The following is a 27,462-nucleotide window of genomic DNA, read 5'->3' on the forward strand; positions in this document are numbered from 1 at the left end:
TATCGATATATGCGATATAGTCTAATTCCATATCACATTTAAACATATATTGGTATTTTTTTATATTGATTTTTCGCTCAGCCCTACTCTTTCAGGATCTTTTAAGAATCTGATAAAATAATTTACATTTCACTTCCCCAATTGTTCTGGCATAATGCACAACAGCTATTCACCATTGCAAACTGCTGTTGTTGTCACACGAAAAGATACTCAACCCTGAAACACAGGTATAAAAATGATGAGGCAAGACAAGAGCAGTTCAATCAGTTATTTTTTTTATGTAAAGCTCAGCTCATGCATCTAAAAGTTGATTTAAAAGCTGAAGATGCGTTATACTGGAGCATCCTGGTGACCTCGGGGTTACACTGTCAACCATGACCTGTGATGTGGCTGGGGACCTTTTTGCATGTTGCCCACCCCTCTCCACTCATTTCCTGCCATCTTTTTACGTCATACACTAATAAACATATAAAACATCACCTTCTTTCAGAAATATTAATATCAGTATATATTTCTGCTGATATGTGGAAAGAAAATATGGAAGAAGAAATTCAAAAACAAGTGTTTTTTTCCCCCAGCTGACTGAAAAAGCTTGTTGCATCTTATTTGGCAACATCACAGCAAAACAGACAGTTTATTGTTTAACTGTACACACAAAGCAGTATTTAGGGTTTATTAAATCTCAGTGCATTCTGAGGAGCTAATTGTTTTTCAGTTGTTGTCAGTAGCTAAAGAAAAAAAGAGACAGAGGCACAAGACATCAACATCAGCACAAGCCACTGCATGGAAACACCAGCTGGGGACCTAGAGGGACTGAGACAGAGGAAGTGACATTAGTATATTAGGTAACTTTGTATTATCAAAATATCTTAAAGACCCAGAAAATCAACCTCAGTGAAGATGAAACTTTCTGCCAAGGTTTTCAAATATTTCTAATAGGAAATATCTGCTTTTTTTGTTTTCTCCCTGATATGAAGCAGGCAGGGCTCAGCTGGAATAACATGATGTCACCGACCTTTGAGCACCATTTAGAAATAAGCAAAATTTGAATGTAAATCAAAGCTGTGGTGTTGTTTGCTAATGCTGTCTGTGCTGTCAATCAATTCTGACCAAACCACATCCACATACAAGGAAAAATGTCCCCTTACATCTTCCAATTTAGGTCATGTAAAATGATATGGTCAGTGGCGGTTCTACACAGGGGACTAAAGGGGCCACTGCCCCTGTGGAGAAGCCCTTGGCCCATGCTGTGTCAAATTAATAATAAAATGATCAATTTATAATGATGAAAAACTGAGCAATTCTTACCTATTTTATTTCAAAGAATATCTCATTGTTTATTGTATAATAGTTTAATTGTGCAATAAAAGATTGTGTATATAAAAATATTATTATTTATTTTTATTATCTACTGCCCTTTCAAAATAAAAGTAATTGTGCACAAAAATGAGAAATGTCATTGTCGTAAAAAATAATTGCTGTTGTTGGTAAGTCTCATTGTTTCAATCAATGTATTTGTATCTTCCAAATGTACTTAAATAAGATTTTTAAATAAGCTAAAATAAAGGTTTTGAATGCTTAAATATCATCTTTGCCGTTTTAATGTGCCCCTCTGATTAAACACTGGCCCCTCCTAGGCCCCCGCGGTAAGATTGGTCTAGAACCACCACTGGATATGATCTTCCTATGTAACATTCAAAGACATCATGATTCCAAGTTAACAGTTAATAATCACAGCATTGAGCAAAAAAAATTGTTTTAAAGAAAATGTCTTACCGTGAAAAGCTGTAACAGTTGTGTGTGCTTTTCACTTGTAGGTGGTTCAACACGATCACAGTATAGCTAGACTCATATTCGTGATCTTCTACTGTTTGTTCTTCCACCACAGTGAACACTTCAGCTGGAGATAAGAGTGCCGTACCGTTGTTTTCACTGCAAATGTCTCCCAGGTTCACAAAGAAGCAAGAAGTGATATTAAAGACAGCTAGTCCATCAAAATCGTGAAATTGCTTTAGCTCACTGTAGCTCAACTGTGCTTTGGTGAATCTCCCAAATCTCACCGTTGAGCCCTTTTGTACTGTGTATGTTTCTTCTTTGAGCAGATGCACAGTCTTGCACTCCTTTTTCTTCGGTTTCAGCAGTAACATTGAATCCATGAGCAGGAAGTGGAGGGCCTTGAAATCAAAGTGGTCTTCGTAGGTGTGAACGTTTGCACCCTGCGTCCCTACTGCATCGTCAAAGGTTTTTGAAAACTCATCCCCACTAGCGTACGCCAAAAGAGCAGTAGTATGGTTTTCTGTTCCTCCAGGGATCACTTTTGAACACTGGGGATTTACTTCCCATGCTTGTTGGAATCCCTTGCTGCTGTTTAGCTCTTGTTTTAACAGGCCTGCATGGATAAACTTCTCCAAGGCCTCTTTACGGCACCCATCGAACTGGTCGTCTACAGCATCGGGGGCCATGTCCAGCTTTTCACTTGTTACCTTTAAGTGGGTATGGAATTAATACTTACAAGAGGAGAGAATGTTTTTCCTAACATAGCATCATCACGTTATGAATGTCTATTTGTCAGAGAAATAATACTTACTTTGTAGCTGAGAGCTGTGAAAACGATTGCAGCAACAAGCAGTTTTCTCCTGTCACACATTTTTAAAAGCTTTCCTTCTTGTACCTCCACAGAGCACTGAAACAGAAATAACATAATAAAAATAAGTGTGCCCCCCAGACCCAGCATGGTGTGTGTTTTAGATAGATAGATAGTGCGTCTGGACGCGTGTGCCAGATGCACAGAGCCGTAAAACAGCAATTTTGAACACTTCATGCTGTTTAGTTATTTTTTTTAGTTAATTTTCGTTTCTTTTGGATTTTTGTGCGTATTATGGAGCCGTTTTGGTCCATGTTTGTGTGTGATTAAAAAGCACCACGGTCTGCTTCCCGTTCACGCATCGCCTCCTTCAGATGCTGGGACTTTGTGTTTATTAGTTTTAAAACATGAAAAATGCAAAAACAGGAGCCGGTCGGACTACTGAAGACCCAGCTGTAGTGCTCACGGTTCGCCACTGCTATGTACCATGCTCACGCTGTAATGTATAAATACAGCAGGCAAAGAACCTAGAAGCTGGCAGTCCTTTACTGCCAGTATGTCCCTTGTTTTGATTTTTGAGTGATTTCATGATGTCAGCTGCCGGAGTTGGTTCTGATTTTTTTCATGGGATTTGGCAATGATATATAAAATAGGATTACAAAACTGTTTAAACTTTTCTTATCTTTCAATACCTGTTCCTTTATTGCATTAGAATAGCTGGAATGTGGTTGTGCTTGTATTGTATCTACATTTATCTGTTTTCAAGATCAATTTGGCATACAGGCGACATGAAGGATGTGTTTCCAAAGTCTAGAACTGATCCTACCAGTCCATACCTAAAGCACTGTTACCATTCAAGCAGGCCTTGTCGTCTGTATTCCTGACAATATCCCATCTCAGAACATTTGCCACAAGAGGACAGTATTTCCCTGTGGAAAAGCCATTGCTGCCAAATCTCACAGATATCACACATCATAGCCTCTCTCCTCTCCTCTCCTCTCCTCTCCTCTCCTCTCCTCTCCTCTCCTCTCCTCTCCTCTCCTCTCCTCTATAGTATCATATTATGTCTGAGTTATAAGAATGTAGTTTGTCTATTTTGTTTAGTTTCTAGAGATGTAACAACTCATTAATCTGTATTGATAAAATGATCAACAACCCAGTATTGTGAATGAAAGCTAGGTGGAATTCCCATCTTTATATTTATTTTTTATATTACAGAGAATAGTTTTTTTTTTTTTAATTTAAATGTCTGGAAAAGGTCAGAGAATCGAATCATGGCTGACTTTTATCAGGAAATATTGCATTGAGTGAGAGTTTAAATATAATGTATTGGTGAAACCTGTGATTTTTCTCCCCAAGTAGTTTCCATGAATTATAAATTCCAAAAAATTGCAAGCCCAAATTTAAAAACTTTACAAAGTAGGAGAATTTTGTATGCATTCACATTAACAAAGAAAATTAATTCTTCCACATTCCAGTACTTGAGCAAAACTGCATAAATAACAGATGGCAAGAGTAAGAACATCAAAGCTCCAAGACAACGGAGAAACAGTGTATGTATGTGTGTGTGTGTGTGTGTGTGTGTGTGAACAAGGGACAGAGAATACATTTAATTGGGATAACGGGCTATGAGTTATTTTGAGCCTGTGTTTGGGGTATGAAGAACAGTTTGCGGACGTCCACAGGGACCTGCAGGACTGGTGTTCACCACCTGAAGCTAACCCCCTAAAAACCTGAGAACATCATCTCTGACTTCCTCTCTGTTCTCTCCCCCTTGAAATAATACACACACACACACACACACACACACACACACACACACACACACACACACACACACACTCTTCCACAACCCGCCTTCTGCTTTCAGCCCACTGATTCAGTCTGTCTGTGTTATCAGCCCACTGACTCATTGTGCCTCAGTTTGTCCAGCTCATGGCCCTCTTTCTATTTCCAGCCTGTCCCAACATGAAAATGCCATGACCTTGTGCCTTGTGTTGGACCACTGGAGGTATATGTGCATGTGTTTTGTTATGTTTACGTGTTTGAGTGTGAAAGCCTAATCCCACACGCCCACGGTTACCCTCCCTGTCTAAATGGCTAATGGAATTGGTTTACCTGGCGTTTGTTGATAATCGCAAGGATGAATAGGGAACCAGCTGGTTCTCTCAGCTGCTTTTCCACAAAATATGGCAGCAGAGCAAGTGAGGATAGAGCAGAAACAACAAGGTAACATGAAATAACAGCAGAGAAAGTGGTTGTTTAGAAAAAACTATATTTTCCTCCTTAATAAATAAATGAGCTGCTGTGGAGTGACAGTCAACAGCAGTCGTCAGCTGTGCTCCCAGAAGCAGAACAGACAGATTTACCTTTGACTGAACCGTCTGTTTTTTCCACATTTTATAAACTCCTTTCACAAAAATTGCAGCGCCAATATTTTATTAAATCCTGAGGGACTGCTTTGATGGCAAATCGGCCTCGCTCGCTGGAAAACCTCTCACTCTCTCTCTCAAGGGGGAGTGATTTGAAAGAGGAAGAAAAGCCTATTGATTTGATGCATCAGAGGGTGCTCTCTGGATCCAAGTGCCGTGTGATGGATTGAAATGATACATTTTGTGGCAAATTACACATTTCACACCAACAGAAATAATCCTTTAAAGTGATTTTTTTCCAAGACAATCTTTGTTATTCAGTGTATTCCTGGACTTGGTTTCTTCCCAACTGAGTGCTCTGAGTAGGGCCAGTGGCCTTAAGATGGTTCTAGCCAAAAATAGAGATGGATTGAGTTCTCAAAAGCAACATTTTGCCCTCATTTCCCCTGCATCCAAATAATAGTAACTTGTCCTCTTCTTGCCACCCTCAGCTCTGCTTTCTCTGCTGTCTTTTTTTTAACATCCTGTTTGATCCCAGAGATTGCCCTTGTGTAAGGACTTCTGGACCAGCTTCCCACTAAGAGGTCAGATTCCTTTTTCCTGGGAATATTATCTCAGCAGGTATTTTGGGAACCTATAATTAAAGCTGGTGGTGAGGAGACACGCCTTCTGACTGCCTTGGTCCGGACACCTATCCTGCTTCCTGCAGAGAGGCACCTGTTGAGAAACCCTGGAATACAGATGCCACACTGGCCACGCCCGTTTAATGGCAGCGCTCCTCTTATTGATCTGTGCACTTGGAATTTGCTAGATTAATTTTAGTGGCTGTGAAAATAAGCCTCAAGGAGAGTTAAAATTTATTTGGCTAGGGTAACCAATAAAAACCTAGTTATTACACACCACCTTTTAATACCAAAAGATTAAAAAATCTAAGGTCCACTACTTCACTTTTAAATGCAATTGAAAATTTATTGATAGTATAGTAAGGTGCAAGCTTACAGCAAAAATTTATTTCAAAGTGATTACTTAAAATATTCAAAAATCTCAATAATAAAATGATTATAATCTACTTAATGTCTTACCATGATATCCTAACTGCCTGTGTTGAATGAAGCTGTAGCTGGGTATTAAACTCGAAGGTTTTGGAGAAGGAGACGTGAGAGTTGTCTGGCCAAGAAACTCTTCTGCAATGCCAGGCTGCAGGCCTCAGCTGTGACTCTCCCCTCTGGCCAGAGTTGGAGCGATCCTGGACTGGTCCCTGGGTCCTGGCTTCAGTGAGAACTTGGAAAGAAGACTTCTTTAATCGATCATCGACTGGCGTTGGAATGGTCACCCTTCTTTTCACTCGTCTCTCGTCTTCACCGGTCAGATTGGAATCTTCTTTCTTGATGTGGGCGTCCTCACTCTGTCTTCTTCTTGATTGTAGAACTGGAGTCTTTTTCCCCCGATGTGGTCGATCAGGCGTCGTCTTCAGCTCTTGAGAGTCGGTTGAAGAGTCTTGCAGCTCCCCGAGAAGGATGACAAAGATTATTTCCTATGTTACAGCTTCTATACTCTGCTGCTCATTCTTTCAGAGCACTTCCTCCTTGCCACTCCTCACCAGTCCTCTCATTGGTTACATCTCTCTTCTGGTTTCCACTGTTGCCATGGCACGATCTCTCGGACCGTCCCTCTCCCCTCTTCTTCACCTGTCTCCTTCGGCCCAACACGTTCCGCACGTACACCATGTCTTGGCTCGATCCTTCCTCTTTTGAGTTCCCCTTTGTCTACTGGCTTCGCCCTGTCTCAATCACCTTATTACCACATTTCTTATTATTATTACCACACGTTCTGATACAAACTGACCTCTACTGACCTTATTGCATTCATTACACAGTTTTTCCATCAAATCACATCAACATTGTAACTCATCATTTTACATACAATCATCATCAACTTTCCATTAGCATCTTTTTCACAATAATCATACTAAATCATACTAGATCAACATCAATCATTACAGTGCCATTTGTGCATCACATTATTTATTATGAAAGCGCCCAACTGTCACCAACTGTTGTTACCCTGCTGGTAAGCCCCTGATTTCCACAGCCTTATTCTGCTTAGCTGGTATGTGGCGAGTAGATCTCAACTCACTTGACAATCCATTTCCTATGTTATAGGACAATAAGGCTGAAATCCTTTTAACTACACAAGAACGTCCAAAAAAAGGAACGACGACATCATTTCAATTGAACCTCACATATGGGTGGAATGCCTCTGAAATAAGCACACATAAATCTATGTATGAATCATCTTCCATTATGCGATCTACAGCAGATTCTAGTGCTTTCATGAGGACTTTCATTCCCTTTTCTTGGCTTTGTGATTTTCCTCCATCAGAGTGACATTTTCATCTGTTTGACTTTACTTTTATGCTGCCGGGCCTTAAAGTATAAGCACTGGAATGTTTTAATTTTGTCTGCTCCTATCTCGCGCAGTACCTCCCACAGAGTTAAGATATGTCAAAATGAGTTCGACTTGGAGTGGAGGAGGCTGTCTTGTCAAACAGCACTTGATAGGTTTAATTTTAGGGAAAAAGGAAATAAAAATAGAACTGGAACAAATAGGTTTTTTCTTCCCACCACATAAAAAAGGACAATCAAAATATCGCTTGCATTTTTCCGTAAGAGCACTTAATAATACTGAAGGGACAAAATTAATGATAAAAAACAAAAATAACTTCTCTCTAATATACATTCCTGTTGCATCTTTCCCTCCTTTGTAAACTTTTTTGACCTCACTTTATTCCCATCAGTTTATATGAACAGAAGTACTCCCTTGGCTTTGCCTTTACCAGGCAGTTTTTTTTAATCCACTTTCAGTGTGCTCTTCAGTAAAGACTCGAGCTCTTTGTCTTCATGCATGGCTACACATTTATTTACTCAGTTTGGGTCAAAAAGGCAGCCAAGGACATGACTGATGACAATATTAAATATTATGTAAGATAAAGACAGGATGCATGTAGACTGTCCCCAGCTGAGTCTGCCGTGTGCAGTAAATGTTGATGGCAATAGTGATGCACACATAATTTTTCAAATTCTGTAACTTGCAGAAAAGAATTACAATCAGACATTTACAACCACCTCTAGGGTGTCCTTGTTAATGGTTCCATAAGATGTCCTTTCATTGGGGAAAACATAATGTACAGTGTCCTCCCGAGTCTCCTTAAATGTAGATAATGCATTCTAGGGGGTCTTCCCAGCGGAAAAAATGTGAAGAAAGGCCATAGAGTCTGAAAATGTGAAACGGTGCCATCATAGACTGTACATAAATAATGTCGATAGTCACTGTGACATCACCAGTTGGTTTGTGAACTGCCAGCTTGAAGCACCGAGTTCTGGGCTATGGCTGCTGCCATCTTGCTTTACATAGGTCACTGTCTTTGTTTTTTAAAACCATATTTAGACGAAGGAGGATGTAGACGGATGTTTCTCAAAAAACGCTAAAACAAAATGTACGCTACTTACTGGAAAAATTGAACAGCCTTGGAGTGTCTGTTAGTAAAAACAAACGCTGAAAGACATTTTTAAAGGACCAAAATGTTCAAATAAACTTTGAACTGAAAACACACGGTGAAAGGTTCAAAGTTGTGAGAAAATGGACAATGACAAATAAGTTTGCAGCTGTTTTAGATGTACACAGTGCCATGGATACGCAGGTTTGCTTTTGCAACTGATGCTGTTGACCCCCATTGGACTTTTGAAAAATTGCAGGCTTTAGGCACTTCTGCATTTGCTTCAGTGCTCAGACCAGGAGGTGGCCACCTATAGGACCTATAGGCTGCCCTACACGCTAGAAAACGTTCTACATACACCCCTCCCCATGCAGCCGGTGCCATATTCTTTTTTTTTTTTTGCCCAGACCTCTCAGACAGCCTAAGTCCGCCACTGACCTCTCTCATTGTTTTGGCTTTTCACCAAAAGTGTGGCTTACTAAGCAACTGCTTATCGGCTTGCAGCTGACTTGCCTGCTTCTATGCCCAGTGGGCGTGTCCAGTCCTGGTGACTTTCTAATCAGTGAAGAGGAGAAATGGATACTACTGCCTTTAAACCAGGCAACTATGAGAAGGTGGAAAGAAAAAGTTTGGAGAATATAAGCAAGTGAAATGGGTTGAGAGGAGGGAAATAATGAATACACAGGTCTTGGTTGTGAATGGCATTAATGAGATCATTGAAGTATGCTCTTTTTTTGTCTCTGCATGTCCAGTTGCCAGGCTGTCTTTATTCCACTCTGTGTGTGCTACATAACATTAATAACAATGTAACCTGAAATCCACATGGACTGTATAATAGGCAGCTGCAAGCAAAAAATAATAATGATGGGTATGCTTGATTTAAGTGAGCCAATTATCTGTAATTGCTTGACAATGCAGTTGAGTATTGTCAGTGCTTGCATATTGGCACACCTGAATCACATGACATTATTATTCATCTTATTAGCTGCAGCTGTGCTTCTGACACTTCTGTGAAAAGGGTCTGTCTGTAAGCCATTCTGTGGTCTTACAGTACATTTTGAATATGACCCTGGTGCCAAAGCTATTGGCTTTACTCTCACCTGCATGAATAGACTCTCAAACATTATAATTCAACTTCATAACATTAACCCTCTGTGGGATCATTTTCTGTGGGCCTGGGTCAGCTGTGACACTGTTGTAAAACATTCAACATAGTGCGAAATACACCTAGCCTACTTACTTACTTTGTTGCTTAAAGTTAGAGGCAGCCAGTGGCCAGCAAACAATGTAGTTATTTTATGTTTCTGCATACCACAGATGCATTAATCTCCATTGTTGTTTTTGTCCAGTGAAGAAGCAATGTGCTGTTAAACCTGTAGCTGTGCAGATGGAATAACCAAGTGGTTATGATGCCAAACCTGAACGTAAGTTGTAAAAGTATTTTCACAGTGTTTAAAAACAGCGCCACGTCTTGAAAGCAGTTATGGTCAAGCTTACAATGTGTTGTAGCTGTTGCATGTTTGCTATGTGTTTAAGCAGCAGTCTCAATAAAACAGGTTGCAGCGGCTCTAAAACTTTCTTATTCAACATATTTGTGGATCAAAAATGTAGCGTTATCTGTGGGATGCAGAAATGCCATGTCCAATGCCATGATGAGTCGAATAACTGTATCTCCATGCTTCTCATCATAGCTGACTAGCTTCATAAACATCCATCCATCCATTCATTATCCTCAGACGCTTATCCAAACTCACAGCGCGGGGGGCTGGAGCCGATCCCAGCTGATATTGGGCGAGAGGCGGGGTACACCCTGGACAGGTCACCAGACTATCGCAAGGCTGACACATAGAGACAGACATTCACGCTCACATTCACACCTACAGGCAATTTAGAGTCACCAATTAAATCTAAGCTGCCTGTAAGCCAGAGGACCTGGAGAGAACATGCTGACACGTGGGAAAAATGCTAACTCCATAAGCCAGATTCATAGATCAATGAATTTTTATGTATATTTTAGAGATTTGCATGAGAAAAGCTTGATGGAAACACAGCTGGTAAACCCAGAAGAAGAAGAAGAAGAAGAAGAAGAAGAAGAAGAAGAAGAAGAAGAAGAAGCTGTTTCCACTGTCTTCCTGGAGACCGTTTTCTCTCTCGGGTGGCTAAAATTGTTTGATTTGCAACCTCTTTTTCATTGTTGTTTTCTCTCTCGCACAATCTCTACTTCTTCTCCCGTTTACTGAGGATTAGCCTTCAGCAATACATTATACTGCCAAAGTACATTTAAGCAGCTTTGTGTATTCACTCCAAACCAGTTGATGGAAACGTCCCTAATTCGCATTTTCTTTAATGCGACATTTCAAAATTAAGCTTCAGGTTCATTTCAACATTAATGGAAACACGGCTAATATTCTCATCTAATACTTGAGAAAGAAATCAAAAGGTTTTATTTACCAAAATATTGCATCTATAGAGCAGAAAAAAGACAAAATTATATTTAACTAAACACAGGGTGTCCGTGGGCGGCTTCATTAAGCAGGAATACCTCTAAATTATGACAACCACCAAAACACCAAATGTTTTTCATACCATAGCTACAGGCATTATTTGATGTAGATTTGCCACCTGGCCTATCAATACACAAAGCTAATTATTTAGTACAATTACATGATCCTGTTGATTTGGTTGGTGGGGTTTGTTTGTGTGTATCAGCTGGCAGCTCACAGTACTGTGTGCACTGTGTTCTTATTTATTTATCAGACAGTGAACATTTCAAGTAATACATTTACATAATACACAATGCACAATAAACACAATACACAATTCACAAAACACACCAGCTACCTGTAAACCAGACTTGAAGGATCAAATAATTGCTATTCTCAGATGTAATGTATTTCTAAAACAGAAACGGAGAAAGCCAAACAGCACAGAGCGTTGGGGCCACAGATATTTTCCTCCACTTCACTTCTAATAACAGTAAAGGTGGAGGTGACAGAAGTGGCTGCTGGGAAGAAGGAAAATAAATTGATTCTGAATGACATCCTCAATTACCAAACGTCAGTAGATATATTCTGTCTTATCACAGGTGTAACTAATGCATCTTCAGAATGACAGATTGATTTATGGAAAATTGAGCCAACAGTGCAAACAGTACTCCAAAATGCTGCTACAGATCCTCCCTAAACACCACTCCAATTCTAATGGAAAAATAAAATAAAATATGACATTGTACATAGGTAGTGTAGGCACAGTAGAAACACATAATCTTGAAAAAATAAAATGTTTTAAATAGTTATGGTCAGGCAGTTTTCTGACAGACCCTTATGTATTTGTTATATTCTCCTCCTCCTTCTCTTCATAAATATTTGTGTGAGGCCTCCTGTGATTTTTCAGTTTCTCTGTGTAGCTCAACACAATCATGCAATTCTTTTGGTGCCAAGGTTGTGATTCAAGACCAGTATGATGTAAAATAAACATGGTAATACCTACTCGGGCATTGTGGCCATGTGGATTTGAAAAAAATACTTCTATAATGATAACTTTAGTTCTGCTGACAGACCTTCCTGTATTTGCCATTTGTCTTCCTTTTTTTGACTCAAGTAATATAATTTACACCTGCATTTTTTTTCAATGTCAAAATATTTCCTGTGAAATATGCCTTGAAGTTGCACAGCCAAATGGAATGCAGCCATCATTAATGTTGTTAGTCACACCTGAGTTAACATGTCCTCCATGAGGAAGGCCTATTGTCGCAGCACCTGAGTGAATTACAGCTCTGCAATAATTACATTTATGCATGGCAAACTGCCCAAAAGATCAAGGTCAGTACAATTATGATAATATACACATAACTTCTTGAAAAAGACAAACAACAGGTAGACACACATATTACATGTGTAAATACAAACACACACTGGTCTCACAGCTTTTGTGGCACCAAATACTCACACAGTGAGAGATAGAGCTAGTGAAGCAGGAACACACAAAGCTGATGAGAGAGGGGGGACATGCGCTAGGCCTGGAAATGGGAGATAAATAAGCCTCCCTCGGCGAAGGCGTAGTAGTGTCAGCATCGATGGCACAACAGTGAGCAAGCAGACCAGTGCAACAAAGGAAAAATGGGAGGTAGGGAAAGGGAAAAGACAGCAGAGAAATTTGAATCTGCTCTGAAAGACTTGCATTACGTGACATGTTACAGCATCAGCACAGTTTTTAATCTGATTTTTGTAAAACATTTTACATAAGCACCATTTTCTGCAAAGTATCTTATGGTTTTAATATGCTTGAAACTCGCCCGGCCGTTCAGGCAGCCTCTAGCCTCTATTTATTTCAGCACATTGTGAAATGGAATGACAATGACTTGAAATGTGCTTGAGCGCAGTAATCTTTGTAAACATTATTCATTATTGGCACAGTTTCAGCTGCCTTGATTAAAACGTGTGAGCCCTGTGGTTACATCTTGTACCAAGCATGCATTTGGCTACAATGAACTGTTAAAGGTCCAGCTTGTGAGTCTGGAGAAAGATCGTTGATTGCTGAGTCTCATTCAAGAAACGACACTTTGGGTTGATACGTGTCATGGTATGCCAACCCAAAGTGTTTGTGGTATTTGACAACTGTGGAATAGGATTCAGGAACTATAAAATCATCCAAATAAATCCGGTATATTGATATTAGGCCTGCAAGTGACAATTATTTTCATTATCAGTCTATCTGCCAATTGTTTTCTTGATTAACCACTCAATTGTTTGGTCTATAAAATGTCAGAAGTTAGTAAAAAAATGTTCACTCCAGTTGCTCAAAGTCCAAATGTGGTGTTTTGTTAGTCTAAATCTCAACTGTTGTTAATCATACATGTGGCAAATAACCACAATCAGCCAGAATGATTACTTTATAACTGTCTCACAATACAGTAGATCACTGCCTACCATCTCAGCTATTTGTGGACAATATTTTAGTACTTTAACAGCTGAGCTGTCTACCCAGGTTTCTCTTCACACTCTTCTGAATTCCAGCTCCTGCAGACAGTGTTTGTTTGAAGAGAGATATGGATGCTTCAGGGCCCATTGATGGAATCTGTTGCCGTATTGTTTGTTCATGTCATCTTATCTCTGCTGCAAGCTCGATGCTTCACTTTGATGGAACTTGCATGATGGAAAATGAGCTGGTGCGTAAAATCAGCAGAAATAAAGTTGCCAAGTGAATTCACCCAAGACAGCTAGATAGAAAGGGAGCAATTATTCTGAACAAGAGAGGTGACTAGGCTGTCTGGCTCTTACTTCTGATCTAAGGCACTCATTTGTTCCTTTTGTTGCCATTCAGTGAATGAAATGATGTGTGTAGTATGTTTATATACAGTAATTTGCAGGAGACAGGGTTGCACACACCACCTTGTTTTGTGTGTAGAAGTAACCATAACAATGATTTCTAATTGTGTTAATAATAGTTTATTTTCCAGTATTTAGAAAAACATTGAAGTTGCAACCCTTCCCTTTGTCTCAAACTGAGCATGCACATTTGAGAAAAGTAACAAATTATAGAAGTGTGCATAAAGCACTGCTTTTACATCAAATAAGGAAAAATGCCATGTTTTATGTTTTATAGGAAAATATAAATATAGGGTGTTAACAAAAATAGTGACAGTAATTATGATTAAACTAAAGAAGTTTAGGGTCACCACAAAATGCCACAGGAGGTCTTTTCGAGGTGGCCATCAAACTGTATTACTCCTCCTCTTTCTGCAGGAGGAACTGACTGATGTTAACATTGTGTGCAATACACTTTTCATATATATATATATATATATATATTTATATATATATATATCTGCACACATTTAAATGTAACTTAAAACATATTAACCACAGATATAGAGAGCTAGAGATATAAACGTCTGTTGAATTTAACCATGTTTTAAAGACCCTGAACGAGAGAAATTGATCATTTTCAGTTGCAGACACCTGAAAAATGGTTTAATTTGTAAAGAGATGTTTTTTAATAGAAGTTATGACATGTCAAGGTGATAATGCAATGCTTTTCAATTTGGCTTGGTGTTTTACCTGGAAAGAGAAAGTAAAAATGTAACAGTATGTAGCAGTTATGTTTGCACTGGAAAGAAGAGCCTCACTCTCAGTCAAACTCGCCCTGAATAGATATAGGTGAATAAAACAACAACATGTAGTATAAACTGATGTCACTACAACATTTTGCACCATAGTTGTGAAAAGAATAGACATACAGTTAAAGCTAATATACATGTTTATCTTCCATACATTGTTCTTTGTTGCATGAAATCACTGCCTGTTGCTCACCACCTCTCTTGCATGCATTATTATCTTATGGTGAAGAAATGCATTTTTCCTCATGTATCAGCAATGAGCATGTATTTAAAGTGCACTTATTCAAGTGATTACACTGATTATTGGAATTTGTGAAACCAAGCTGTCAGCCAGCTAACATGATTCATCATGCTACGATGATGTCACTCTTTGTATCCAGCAGCACACAGCTACTTTCTCCACTGATTTTGTTTTTACCAACATATTTGTTTGCCTTTCGTATCAATCTTCCCTCCTGAGCGTGTAGGTGTTGTCAGTTCCTGTGAAGTGTTATTAAAGACAATATTCTAGGACATACTGTGATGCTGGTATCACAGTGACAACAGCATTGATGAAAGTCTTACCTTCTGGCAGCGGATGAAAACAGCCGTATTGATGTCTTTCTGAGTGATGTTTTGATCTTCAGAGACCAGCCAGGTTCACTCCCTTCCCTGGATTCAGTTCAGACCAGATGAGAAACAAAAGTAACCTGTGATGGATGAATGCATAGGAATGACTAGTTCCCTTAAATATCGTCAGATCAGTTGAGATGGTTACTGGAAAATATATTTGTAATAAAGATGCTCTCTTGATATTGAAGAGGAACTTTTATACACATTTTTACATACATACTAGTATTTTGGGTTTCTATTGGAACATGTTTCCATGCTCTAATTTGCAAAAAAACACTTTATTTTTTGTCATACTGCCCAAGGCGTCTGATTGGCTTACCCTGCTATACTTACTCTTACCTTAACCCATCTCATTCCTCAGAGATAAACCTAAACAGTCCAAACCAATGACAGAAAGAGGCATTTTGTCATTCAAGATAATAAAATGAGGGAATGACTATGGAGCAATGTACTTTTTACCATGAAAGTGTACCAAAAAAATCTTTATAACACAAAAAACTAAACAATTGAATTTGTTCTGTGATTAATTTGATCCAACATACAGATACAGATAAAATAATTGATTATCGCAGCAGCACTTTTCTGTACAAACGCTTCAAAACCAAATACTACAGAATCCAAAATGTTGCAATCTGAAGCAGGATTGTGATCTGAAATGGGGAGAAATTAACATCTGCAAGCAAAATCACAGGTTTCCCTGACATTAACAAAGCAATAGAGTGGCTCAAGCAGATTATTTTATATAGAAATCCTACACAAGATTATGTTAGCTCAATCTGACAGTAGAAAAAACGTAATGGTCCCGGTTGTGTAGAATTATAAAGTTCAAACTAAATGCAGAGAAGTTGTTTAAAGCCTTTGTTTATTTAAATTTGACTTAATGTTGGCTATCACCTAAATCCGATATGAGACCAAAGCTTTGCTCATGCACTTAAAACTGCATGACAATATTTTGAAATGATTGTGTGCCTTATTATTTCTTTTCTTGGTTAAATTTTTATACACTCACTATGTCATTTTGAATCAGTCCAACAGTGACCTACCTGTGTGTGTTGTAATGATGTGTGTGTAATGACAGCATCCAGATGTATTCTGTGGTCCTGCAGAGGAGCAGATTCCAGCTTGTTTCTAAAGCTCATTTGCTCCTCTAGTTACCAGCCGAGAGTTTCACATGCAATTACTCTCTCCCTCTGATACACTTCCAGCTCCTAATGGCACAAGTCGCTTCCATTTTGTCATTGCGATAAACTATCATTTGGGATAATCATCTTTGGAAAAGTTATTCCCACATTGTGCGTTTCCAATTCAGCATTTTTCAGAGAAATGTCTGCCCAATGTTGCCTTTTCTCCTTTCACTGCTTATTGCTGATTATACCCCCGGGCTGCTTCTCCCACAGCCCCAGAGAGGCACACATTTCAGTTTTATAGCCAGAGGCCACAGCGCAGGATCCTTATTAGAAAGAAACATATTAAGCTTGTCAAGAAGGGAAAGCTTTCAACAGAACCAGAGTGTTAAGATGCTTCATTCATCATCATTTTCCGTGTAATGCCTTGTTTCACGCCACTGCAGGCTTGTCTCCCTCATTACTGCTGCTGTAAAGAACAACACACGCACACACCACTAAAAGCAGAATAGCTTGGAATTAAGTGAGATTGAACTTTTTGTGTTTATTCCACAGTAGGATGCACTGTAAGCTGCACTCGCTCACAGTTAAAAGCCGTGCGCACTTAGGCTGAGCTGTAAAGCCTTCTTGATAAAAAGGATGCAATACTTTGTGAGTGTGTCTGGTGGGTATCCTACTGTGTATGTGTGTGTGTGTGTCTCTGTGTGTGTGAATGTGAGACACAGACTTGGAAAAAAAGATAAAAATGTGTCATGCAGAAATAAATTAATTCCCTTTAGCAATTGAAATGTATAAAGAAGGCAATACAATTTGCAAAAGATTAAAAAAAAAGAGTCAGTTATGTCCTGCCAGGCTGCCACAGCAAGATCAAGACAAAAAAGCTTTTCCCGAGTTGTCTGATGCTGTTGTGAAGTCTACCGACATATGGTGTGCCTTTGGACATGCCTCAGACAAACTTACTGAAAATAGTTATTAAAGACACAAAACATTTTTGGTTGAACTAAAATACACCGTCACATTTTCCGTTCAAAATGTCTTTCATTCAAATCACACAAATCAAACAAAACCAATTTGTGGACAATTGTGTAAAGGGAAATGAATAATACTTTTTAATAATCATATTTAGTTCAGTTCATTATGTTTTTGGGCTTGTGATAAAAAAAACATTATATCTGAACAAAGCAGTGCCATCAGGGAGGTCTCTGTCAGAGATTTGAAAGCAGAAAAGATAATTACTATGAAAGGGTTTGGCAATTAAATATTTCTCAGAAGCAGTACTTTGAACACAATTGTGACATTTGAAAGATAAGACATTTTCTGTTTCTGTAGCACTTGAGAAAAAAACTATTAGAGTAAGGAACATTGAATACAATTTAAAACACTTTAGTATAATCCGATTGTAATGTAATGCTTTTACATGGGTTGTCTTCCTGAATAATTTGCACAAGCTGAAAAAAATTTATCTCTAATAGCCAGGTTGCGATTCCACTGATTGCTGATAGTATAGAAGTCTATGAGAAAATGACATGACGTCTCACATGATTTATTAATTCAGTAAAGTTAATAGAGTTAATGGTGTCAATTGTTAGCTTCAAGTCTTCTTCCATACAGCATGATGTTCATTTTGTGAATTATGGTCCAATAGAGACAGAGCAGGACACGTGATACTCTGAAGATCATGCCCCCTGGAGGGGAAAATATAATAAAAAAAATATGCAACAGTAGCAACCAAGGGATGAAATGATAGCAACATGTCTGTATCTGGCTAAAAACACAAGATTTAAACATATCAAATAATTATTTAAGCACTCAATGTCTACCAGTGGACAAATTAGCTGGTATCTGATCATCAGATACCAGATGTGTTTGGATGAAAATTCATTGTACACTCCTGGCTCCCAAAAAAAGAAAAAACAACCAAAAATAAATTTGGTTGGATAACTCAAAAGCAAACATGCAATATAAATCTGTTGGAAAGTGATAGTTTACTCTATATAGTTGTAGTATAAAAATAGAGATAGATGGATGGCGTGTGTATTTGGTTGTGTGTTTGTGTCATTATATTTGGAGATTGACCTTTCGTGTGACTGGTGCCTCCACTTCTTTATAAACCTACTTTATCAAATGAAATTGCAGACAGATGGTCCAAATATCATCAACCGCTCTGGATTTATTATCTGCGGGAACAAAAGCAAGAGACAAGTGAGGATGAGAGGAAGAAAGGGAGATAAAACCATAAGCGCTTGTCAGTCTGTACGTGCCTAACTGAAAACTGCAGAGATTAAACAAATGTTACAAAACTACCACATATTGAATGGTGCCACCAAACTAAAGCTGTTTTTAAAAAGATGTAAAACATTTGAATGTAATGTCGTTCTGTAAATGTATGATTCATTTTATCTGGAGGATCTGACTAAACTGGACCATTTTAATGCCACAGCCACTGTTGAAAAGATTCTTTTATCCCGATCATTTCCTGTCATCTTTTTACTTTCACGTGATGTCTCCACCTGTTCCCATTATAATAGTGTTAATAAATATCCTTTTAGCTCTTAGTGAATTCAAGAAAAACACTAATTAACCTAATGGTTAAATGAGGTCACTTAGAGATCCTTTTGGAAGCAGCAATAAGCAATCTCATGAAAAGCTGCCACATTCTGCAAAGTGCAGTGGCCCTGAAGGTCAAAACATAATATTTCATTCATCGACATTTCAGAAAACATAAAAGCCAAAGAAAAACGCGTCCAGATACACAGTTAAGGATACTGAATGAACAACAAAAGAGAATACACATCGATTTCCGTTGGACCCAAACCGAAAAAGTGGCTGTTTGGATGTCAGCTACAAGTTTCTTTTTCTTTGGTCTATCCAGCAGACTGGATGCCTTGCAGCACATTGTTGCCTCTCACAGGTTGGAACTTTAGCATAAAATGTATCCTGAGGGAAACTGCTTTGCAGAAGTTGCAATACAAAGTGAGGGAATGTATATTCTCTTTTGCTGTGGTGTTTTCTGAAGTGCTGCTGTGTTTTCAAAAGTGTTTTTCCTTCAGGGCCATCATAAAAAAGACCAAAAACATGTGTGACAACACATGCATCATACAGCATGCTTTCATTGTGTTTTATCTATTCATTGTCATGAAAGTTGTTGTGTGTGTGTCAGATGGTAAATCTCAGTGGAAGGATTAGCTCACAACATTTCCTTCTTGCTGGTTGTCTGAAGTTTGGAGGCCCACAACAACAACCTGAGACCTGATGGATGTCACACTGACAAAGAGGATTTGGAAGAGGGAAGAGAGAGTGTGTACTGTACTGTGAGTGTGTGTGGGTGAGGGGGGACACATCTTTTCTGTGGATTAGTCCCCTATTCATCCCTGGCCCTTTCTCACTCTCACGCACACACACAGACGTGCACTTTGCAACATGTCAGTAAAATATTATAAAAGCATGACTCAGTGATGTCTGACAGTTCTTGTTTTTTAATGCTATTTTCATACGGTCATTTCACAGAGAATAATCGAATGCTGTTGACAGGCTTGAAAAACGGTGTCATCTCACAGCGATCACCTCGATAGAAGTCTCATAAATGTCCACTGATGTTTTATTATCACTGTTCACTGTAAATTAGATTTCTTGTACACAGAAAAACAAGTGTGCCTTTAAAAAGCAATCTGTCCTGACAGCAAACATCAAATCTCAGAAGAGGCGTTTTTTACTTTTTAAACGACTTTGTTGACCTATGGTGTGGCAAAAATAATTTTAAGTGTGCTATTGGTTGTTTTACTCTCTTAGCTTTGGTTTAAGCTCTCAACCATCCTCACAATGAGGCCATTTTACCGAACCGCCCGGATATACATATCTACATATTTTTCATGTAGTGCTATTCACCAATCAAGATGTTTTTGGGTTGAGGTACCGAGTGTTGGTGGTATCATCAGTTGAGATGTTGGCATTCTCTTGAATATAACACTGAAAACAATAATAATATAGGTGTAATATAGGTCAACATGTCAAACGGATTACAGGGCTGCAGGTATTCTGGTTCAGGCTGACATCTGTCCACCCAGAACCTCGATTCAGCTTGAGGTTTCTACAAATTTATAGAGGAATGTTGGTTACTGTCATTTTTAAAGTCTATACCGTCTCTATATGAAAAGGGTCTTGAGACAACTTGTGAAATGATTTAACACAATGAATAAAATGAATTGTAATTAAGTTAATTATTTTGCTACAATTTGATGGCAACAGTTAAACTATCCCCAACTTTTAGTTTAGTCACACTTTGGTGCAAAAGCATAATGCAGCAGTTTGCTGAGCTTGGAGCAACAGCTGGAGCTTTGCTAAGCTGTTCCCTTTTTGAGACTATTACATTTTTTTCAGAGGGAGAAAATTAATTGATAACAGATATGATGGCTGATAAAGTCATTTTTGGAGCTGGAATGAAAATAGTAAATAGAAAGCATAATAAATATATATTTTTTTATGTGGACTGTGCAACCATTTTCCCCACTCTGCAAAGGCACACAGATAGCTACCTTCTCAAACATAAAACATATTTAACATTGTCATAAAAAAAGTTTTCATAACGGCACATACCGGACAGCATGTATGTTGATAATATCGGTCAACAGATATATCTGTCGGCTCTAGTTTTTTGTGTAATGAAAGTAGATGGTACTTGGCTTGTGTTGATCAAATAGCCTAAAAATACTATTTCTAATAGAAATCATGACCCGGTTACTCAAGCTAATCCACAGACCTTGTTACTTAAAAGAAAATGAAACTGCTCACTACACAGTCTTTGGATTAGCTTGAGTAACCGGGTCCTGATTTCTGGAAAGAGACATTGAGTTTTTCAAATTTATTTTCTTCTGCGCTTTGACTGCCGCAAGCAAAGTGCCATACTTGAGAGAAGGCAGACAACTCTACAGCCAATAACTCCCAACACTCGACAACTCGCACTAAAAAAAATCTAGACTGATAAATAACAACAGCTAAGAGGAAACATATGTATTTTTAATTTTGGGGTGAGCTATCTATTTTAATTGTTTTAAACATTAAGTTATCTAATTAACCATATTACTGAAACAGATGATTGGATATTGACATTGATTCCAAACATTTACTGTGCCATTCCCAATACACTTAGGCTGATAGAATTTCTAGACAGATCTATATGACAGGAAGCTAAGTATTCACTGTTTTTTTTAGTTAATTGCCCCACTTATTGAAGAAGAAAATAAATATGCTCCAGCTAATGAGTAATGAAGGCTGCCTCTGGTAAGTGTCATAAAAAGCTATAATTTTAATTGGTTCCTGCATTAACTGCTGTAAATTTACTGCACCATATTTGAATTTCAAATGAAGGCAGCCACCTAACATTTGGTATATGTTGTGATGGGAAAATAGCTTTGTTTTAATTTAGGAACTTCATATAGTTTCATCTGTGCGACGCTGAATGATGCATCTTGGCTCCACACACCCCTTCTGGCAGTAGTTATCCTTTATGATAGTATTGATATATATATATGTATATGCGAGTAGATCATCACTGTCTAAGCCTTATTCAACGTTCAAGTGTATGATGAAACTTGTGCCAAGAATTAATCTTTGAGCTGTCCCCTGCAGTTTTTGGCCCCCTGACAGCCTTTAATCTTTGGTATTTCCATATCAGCTTGAATGGTTAAATCTCTGCTTGTGGTAATACTTAAAAATTGGACTGGTTTTAGGTTGAATCCCTGAAAAATTAAAGATGCTCCCCCCACAGAGATTACCAGTCCCAGACATAATATAAAGAATGAAAAGGTCTGTTTAGTGTCTGTGGGAGTGGTGGTGGAAGGATCAAACAAACTCTTGACTCAACCTGCGTAACCACTTCCAGTATTTAAGTGTTAAAGTAGTTATTTTTCAGCCCAACCCTCTTTTATCACCCTAACCCTTGTCAGGTGATTTTATTGTCTAAAAAATTGTTTCCTGTGAATACAGTTTATTTTGAAAAACCAAGCATCGGTATCACATGCAGAGGACCATGACAAAGCATCTGTTTCTGATGAGTTAGATGAGTTAAAATTACTGACATTTTGCTAGTGTTGGCTAACATTACACCCTCCGCTAGCAACTACCTGATTGGTACTGTGCATGCTAGACTCTCAATAGAAATGAAAAAGAAGCTTGGTTGCTACCTCCATTATTATTTTTTGGTCAATGCAACCACTTTTTTAAGGAGTAGATAATGTAAGTAGAAGTGAGTGTTGGATTTGGGCAGCGAGTGTCACGTTGTTTTTGTTTTCCTTTGTAGTGTAAATGAGCTGATAATAAAATGATAACAGGGTCTGTGTTCGGTGACTGGCCCACTCGCCGATACCTAATCCAGCCTTTTAGGCAGTATCGGAGGCATTTCCAATACTGGTATCATTTCATAATGACTCTAAACATTCACTACGTTTTTGTTTTTATTTTTATCTTTTTTTTAATGTAGATTACCACATGGGAAAGCGAATACAATAGTGACTATAAAGTCTTGATTTGAAATATTCAAGGATAAATGAAACATCTGACCCATATATGTATGTGGCAAAAAGTCATCCCAAAAAGACATTTCTATTCTATTCCATTCTATTCTATTTTGTTTGCTTTTTGGAGCAGACATAAATTACCCTGCATGGCTGGTTGTGTGTGCGTGCGTGAGTGAGTGAGCGAGCCTGTGTGTGTGTGTTTTTCTGTGTGTGACGTGGTCTTGGTTTGAACTTTGTCGGCTGCACGCACACCCTGGCTCTGTGCTACAGGGAAATGTGGGCGTTGTGTCTGCCAGGCCTCTTACACTTGGCTTGTCTACATGCATTACTCACACACACACACACACACACACACACACACACACACACACTCACACATGTATACACAACATGCAGACATGCTCAGTCATAGATGCACATGTACTAAGTCAGACACGCATGCATAATAACACACACACACACACACACACACACACGGGGACAGAGTCCATTGAGGATTTCATCTAGCTAAATAGTTAATATTCAAACTGGCCAGGCCTGCCAGGCAGCTAACGGCATGATAGCATTAGCTTCTTTAATTCACATCTAACCACAAACACACACACACACACACACACACACACACACACATATCTCAACACTCACTGTCTCTCTTACTTCATGGGTCTTCCTGCTGCTGTGGCTCATGGGATTCTAATCTAATTCAGAGTTGTTCAGTCATGTTTATTGAGGTGACGTTAATGCAACAGCGCTGCAGCTCACTCTCGGCTCCCACTTCCACATAATCTCCCACAATCTTGCATCCAGTAGATGGCCTCATTGTGCCTCAGTATGCATGCCTGCTGGCTACAAGTTCATGTCAGGACATCAAGGCACCTTCATTTTTAGCTCCTCATCTCTTTTTGGGACTTTACAGCAGCAATATTACTCCAGTTTCTGTCAGTGTGGGTCATGTGTAATATAAAGTGCAAACAGATAAAGGGTATTCCATTATTACTGTTAATGTAGAAAACAGTAACTTTATCATGTATTGTTGAATGGAAAAGTCACCAAAATCTTAAACCAACCAGAGTTCAGCTAGAAATGTACATATTTTGAGAAACATAAAATGATCCTTATTCTATGCATTTATAATAAATCTTATGTCCATAAATTTAGGTCATACTGATTATATGTGGCTCAAGTCTTTATTAAACAATAATAGTGCTGTATGGTGTATATTTGGGTGGCTTTAGCCTTCTTAGCCTCCCTGGATAGATTGTGGCAAAGACCGTGGCGCACAGCAGCAGCAGGCTGCAGCTGAGCGGAGAGAGAGGAGCGCGCATGAGAACGGGTCTTGGACAGACCACAGTCATTCCCATCACTCTCCGCCGGCCAGTCAGCACGCAGACACATCACAGGGTATCTGAATGTTGCACAACAGAGGATGACCCTAAAAAGAGAAGCATAAGGACTGATAAAAAACAAAAACAAAAAAACACCTGAGGACCGTCGCAACAGGGGAGCGTGACTGGCTTCCCATGGAGGAGTGCGCAGAGAGGGTGAGCTCCTTCTCCTTCACTTGGTACCAAGATACAAGTTGGATATATGCCGAAGAGATGTGTGGATTTTGCCGGAATGTTTTATTTTTTTTTTTCAATTACTCCGCTTAATTAGTTAAATTTTGGAGTCGACCCCAGATGGTGCTACGGGTCCTGAGCTGTCCAAATCCACGGAGCGCACGCAAGATTTAGGAAATAAGAAATAAACTGTTTCAAAGACGTCAACCCAGGGATTTCACTGCCAGAGATACTTTAGGTGGGTGGCCAATAAACACTCTTGAATGTTTCTGAAAGCTGAGCGCCCGTTTTGCTGCGTCCACAAAAATGGACACGCGAACTAAACCAAAAGAGAAAAAAATAACCTCGCCTCTGGATTACAGCGACATGGCAGCATTAAAGAGCTGTGATACGGATGTTCTTTCCTACATGTGATGAAATAGACATTTAATATACATGTCCCTTATATTAAAATGTACTGTAGAGAATTTTGAATGCTGTTTTCAGCCTAATTTTTTTGGCTCGGCACTCAGGTGGAAATGTCTGGAGACTGTTCTAACAGGGAACTGTATTCAAAGAAATAGAAACACCTAGTAGCTGGGCTGGATCAGCGTAGATACAGGCACCAATATAATCACACGGACACGCCTCGAGGATCATTAGACAAATCAGATAAACGCAGCGCGAAACCCATCAATACAAGTTATTGATGAGGTGGTATATAAGGCTAATGATTGGCCGAGCCTCTGTTTACTCAACAGCTCGGCAACAATATGGTGTGAAAGTTTCGCTTGACGGCTGAGGCATCCAGAGAGAGGAGAAAAAGGAACAAGGACTTTTAAAAAATATATATTATTGCTGCTTTATGCCGTTTCCTGACTACAGTGCTGACTGGAAAATAACTGCAAACAACGGCTGGAATATTCCTCCTCCACTTAAAACTAGAATGTCTGCTGCCTGTGCTGCAGGAATTTATGAAGCAGGCATTTTTGGGGGGCACATTTCCAAAGAGACCTTTTTGAAATATTTATAGTGTGCAAGGATGGTGGTTGTGACAAGAAGCCTATGGATGACCCAGTCTGTGGGAGAGCTGGTGCCGAGACAATTGACCTCTCCACCAGCGACGCCGTCCGTCTAAAACTCCTCCCCAGAGAGGCACAGCTGCTGCAGGCTGGGGATGTGATGGGGTGACTGCTGACACCCCCCTCACCCACCCCCTATCTCACTTTATTAGCAGTGTAAAATAAACAATGGATCAGAATTTCTCAACGGTTCGAGATGGAAAGCAGCTGCTACAGGAGAGGGACTCGTCCAAACGTGTTCTGACAGGATGCTTCCTCTCGCTCCTCATCTTCACCACGCTGCTAGGCAACACACTCGTGTGTGCCGCCGTCACCAAGTTCCGACACCTGAGGTCGAAGGTCACCAACTTCTTCGTCATCTCGCTGGCCATCTCCGACCTTCTGGTGGCTATCTTGGTAATGCCGTGGAAGGCGGCAACTGAGATTGTGGGGTTCTGGCCATTTGGTGCGTTCTGCAACGTCTGGGTGGCGTTTGACATCATGTGCTCCACTGCCTCCATCTTGAACCTGTGTGTGATTAGTGTAGACCGTTACTGGGCCATCTCGAGCCCGTTCCGCTATGAACGCAAGATGACCCCCAAGGTGGCATGTCTGATGATCAGTGTGGCGTGGACCCTGTCAGTCCTCATCTCCTTCATTCCTGTTCAGCTTAACTGGCACAAAGCTCAGACCATCAGCTACGCAGAGCTAAATGGAACATACCCCGGCGATCTGCCCCCTGACAACTGCGACTCCAGCCTTAACAGGACCTACGCCATCTCCTCCTCTCTTATCAGCTTCTATATCCCCGTGGCTATTATGATCGTCACCTACACCCGGATCTACCGCATCGCCCAGAAGCAGATACGGAGAATATCTGCACTGGAGCGGGCGGCGGAGAGTGCCAAAAACCGCCACAGCAGCATGGGGAATAGTTCGAACATGGAGAGCGAGAGCTCGTTCAAAATGTCGTTCAAACGAGAAACCAAAGTCTTAAAGACGCTCTCAGTCATCATGGGGGTGTTTGTGTGCTGCTGGTTGCCCTTCTTCATCCTTAACTGCATGGTTCCGTTCTGCGAGCCCAACCTGCCGGACGGCGCCACGGAATTCTTCTGCATCAGCCCCACCACTTTCGACGTGTTTGTGTGGTTTGGCTGGGCAAACTCCTCGCTCAACCCCATCATCTATGCCTTCAACGCCGACTTCCGTAAGGCCTTCTCCATCCTCCTGGGCTGCCACCGGCTCTGCCCGGGGAGCAACGCCATCGAGATAGTCAGTATTAACAATAACATGGGCGCCCCTACCTCGAACCCCAACTGTCAGTATCAGCCCAAGAGTCACATCCCAAAGGAGGGCAACCATTCAGCCAGCTACGTGATCCCCCACAGCATCCTGTGTCAGGAGGAGGAGTTACAGAAGAAGGACGGATGCGGAGGGGAGATGGAGGTGGGCATGGTAAACAACGCGATGGAACAACTCTCCCCAGCCATCTCTGGGAATTTAGACAGCGATACTGAGGTCACACTGGAAAAGATCAATCCCATAACACAGAACGGACAGCATAAAACCGTGTCAGGTTGAGAAAAGATGGATCCGAGTACACCGAGGCATGTATGTATGCACAAAAGCAAGGAAAGCTTACACAGGAGGACAGAAAAAGTAACAAAAGAGACAGATATCTGTGAGTGGGATATACAGGACCTTAGGACTGTCAACAAAACTCCACATGGAAAAACCTACAGAATGTTTTAAAGTAAAGGCACTTTATCCTGGATATAACTATCTGCAAAATACTCTCAGCATTTATTGATGAAATTGACACATTTGATGATAAATGTTGATAATGTGAATATTAAAGCAGAACACGAGCTACGTGCACATGTATACATTTTTCTTTAACATTTACAAAGATGTATACATGTGCATGTGTATACTGTACAGTACTGACACAATCCTGGAAGGACTTAAACACAGTATATACAGTGGAGGAAGATGTAGTAACTATTAGCAAAATGTCTTGTAGGTAGGTGCTTTGTATCTGTTTC

The 27,462-nt window shown here is 39.7% G+C and overlaps 2 protein-coding genes across 2 annotated transcripts; one reads left to right on the forward strand and one right to left on the reverse strand.

The window, feature by feature from the left end:
• Positions 1–362: 362 nt before the first annotated feature.
• Positions 363–6,534, reverse strand: LOC131987078 (ecto-ADP-ribosyltransferase 4-like). The gene is made up of 4 exons (XM_059352230.1): positions 6,039–6,534; positions 2,588–2,683; positions 1,777–2,483; positions 363–813 (listed from the first exon to the last, which is right to left on the reverse strand). Exons 1-4 carry the CDS (start codon positions 6,039–6,041, stop codon positions 729–731), a joined length of 891 nt encoding a protein of 296 aa, XP_059208213.1. The 5' UTR covers positions 6,042–6,534; the 3' UTR covers positions 363–728.
• A 17,737-nt stretch (positions 6,535–24,271) lies between these two features.
• On the forward strand, positions 24,272–27,242 carry drd1b (dopamine receptor D1b). Its single transcript, XM_059351812.1, has one exon. It carries the CDS (start codon positions 25,607–25,609, stop codon positions 26,996–26,998), a length of 1,392 nt encoding a protein of 463 aa, XP_059207795.1. The 5' UTR covers positions 24,272–25,606; the 3' UTR covers positions 26,999–27,242.
• Positions 27,243–27,462: the final 220 nt, after the last annotated feature.

This window comes from Centropristis striata, chromosome 15, assembly GCF_030273125.1.
Source record: "Centropristis striata isolate RG_2023a ecotype Rhode Island chromosome 15, C.striata_1.0, whole genome shotgun sequence".
NCBI lineage: Eukaryota > Metazoa > Chordata > Actinopteri > Perciformes > Serranidae > Centropristis > Centropristis striata.

Coding starts and splice junctions, on each gene's coding strand:
- LOC131987078 (XM_059352230.1), bottom strand. Junction 2,484..2,587: donor TCACAGCTCTCAGCTACAAA/GTAAGTATTATT, acceptor ACCCACTTAAAG/GTAACAAGTGAAAAGCTGGA. Junction 814..1,776: donor AACTGTTACAGCTTTTCACG/GTAAGACATTTT, acceptor CCTCTGTCTCAG/TCCCTCTAGGTCCCCAGCTG.
- drd1b (XM_059351812.1), top strand. CDS start 25,607: ATGGATCAGAATTTCTCAACGGTTCGAGATGGAAAGCAGCTGCTACAG.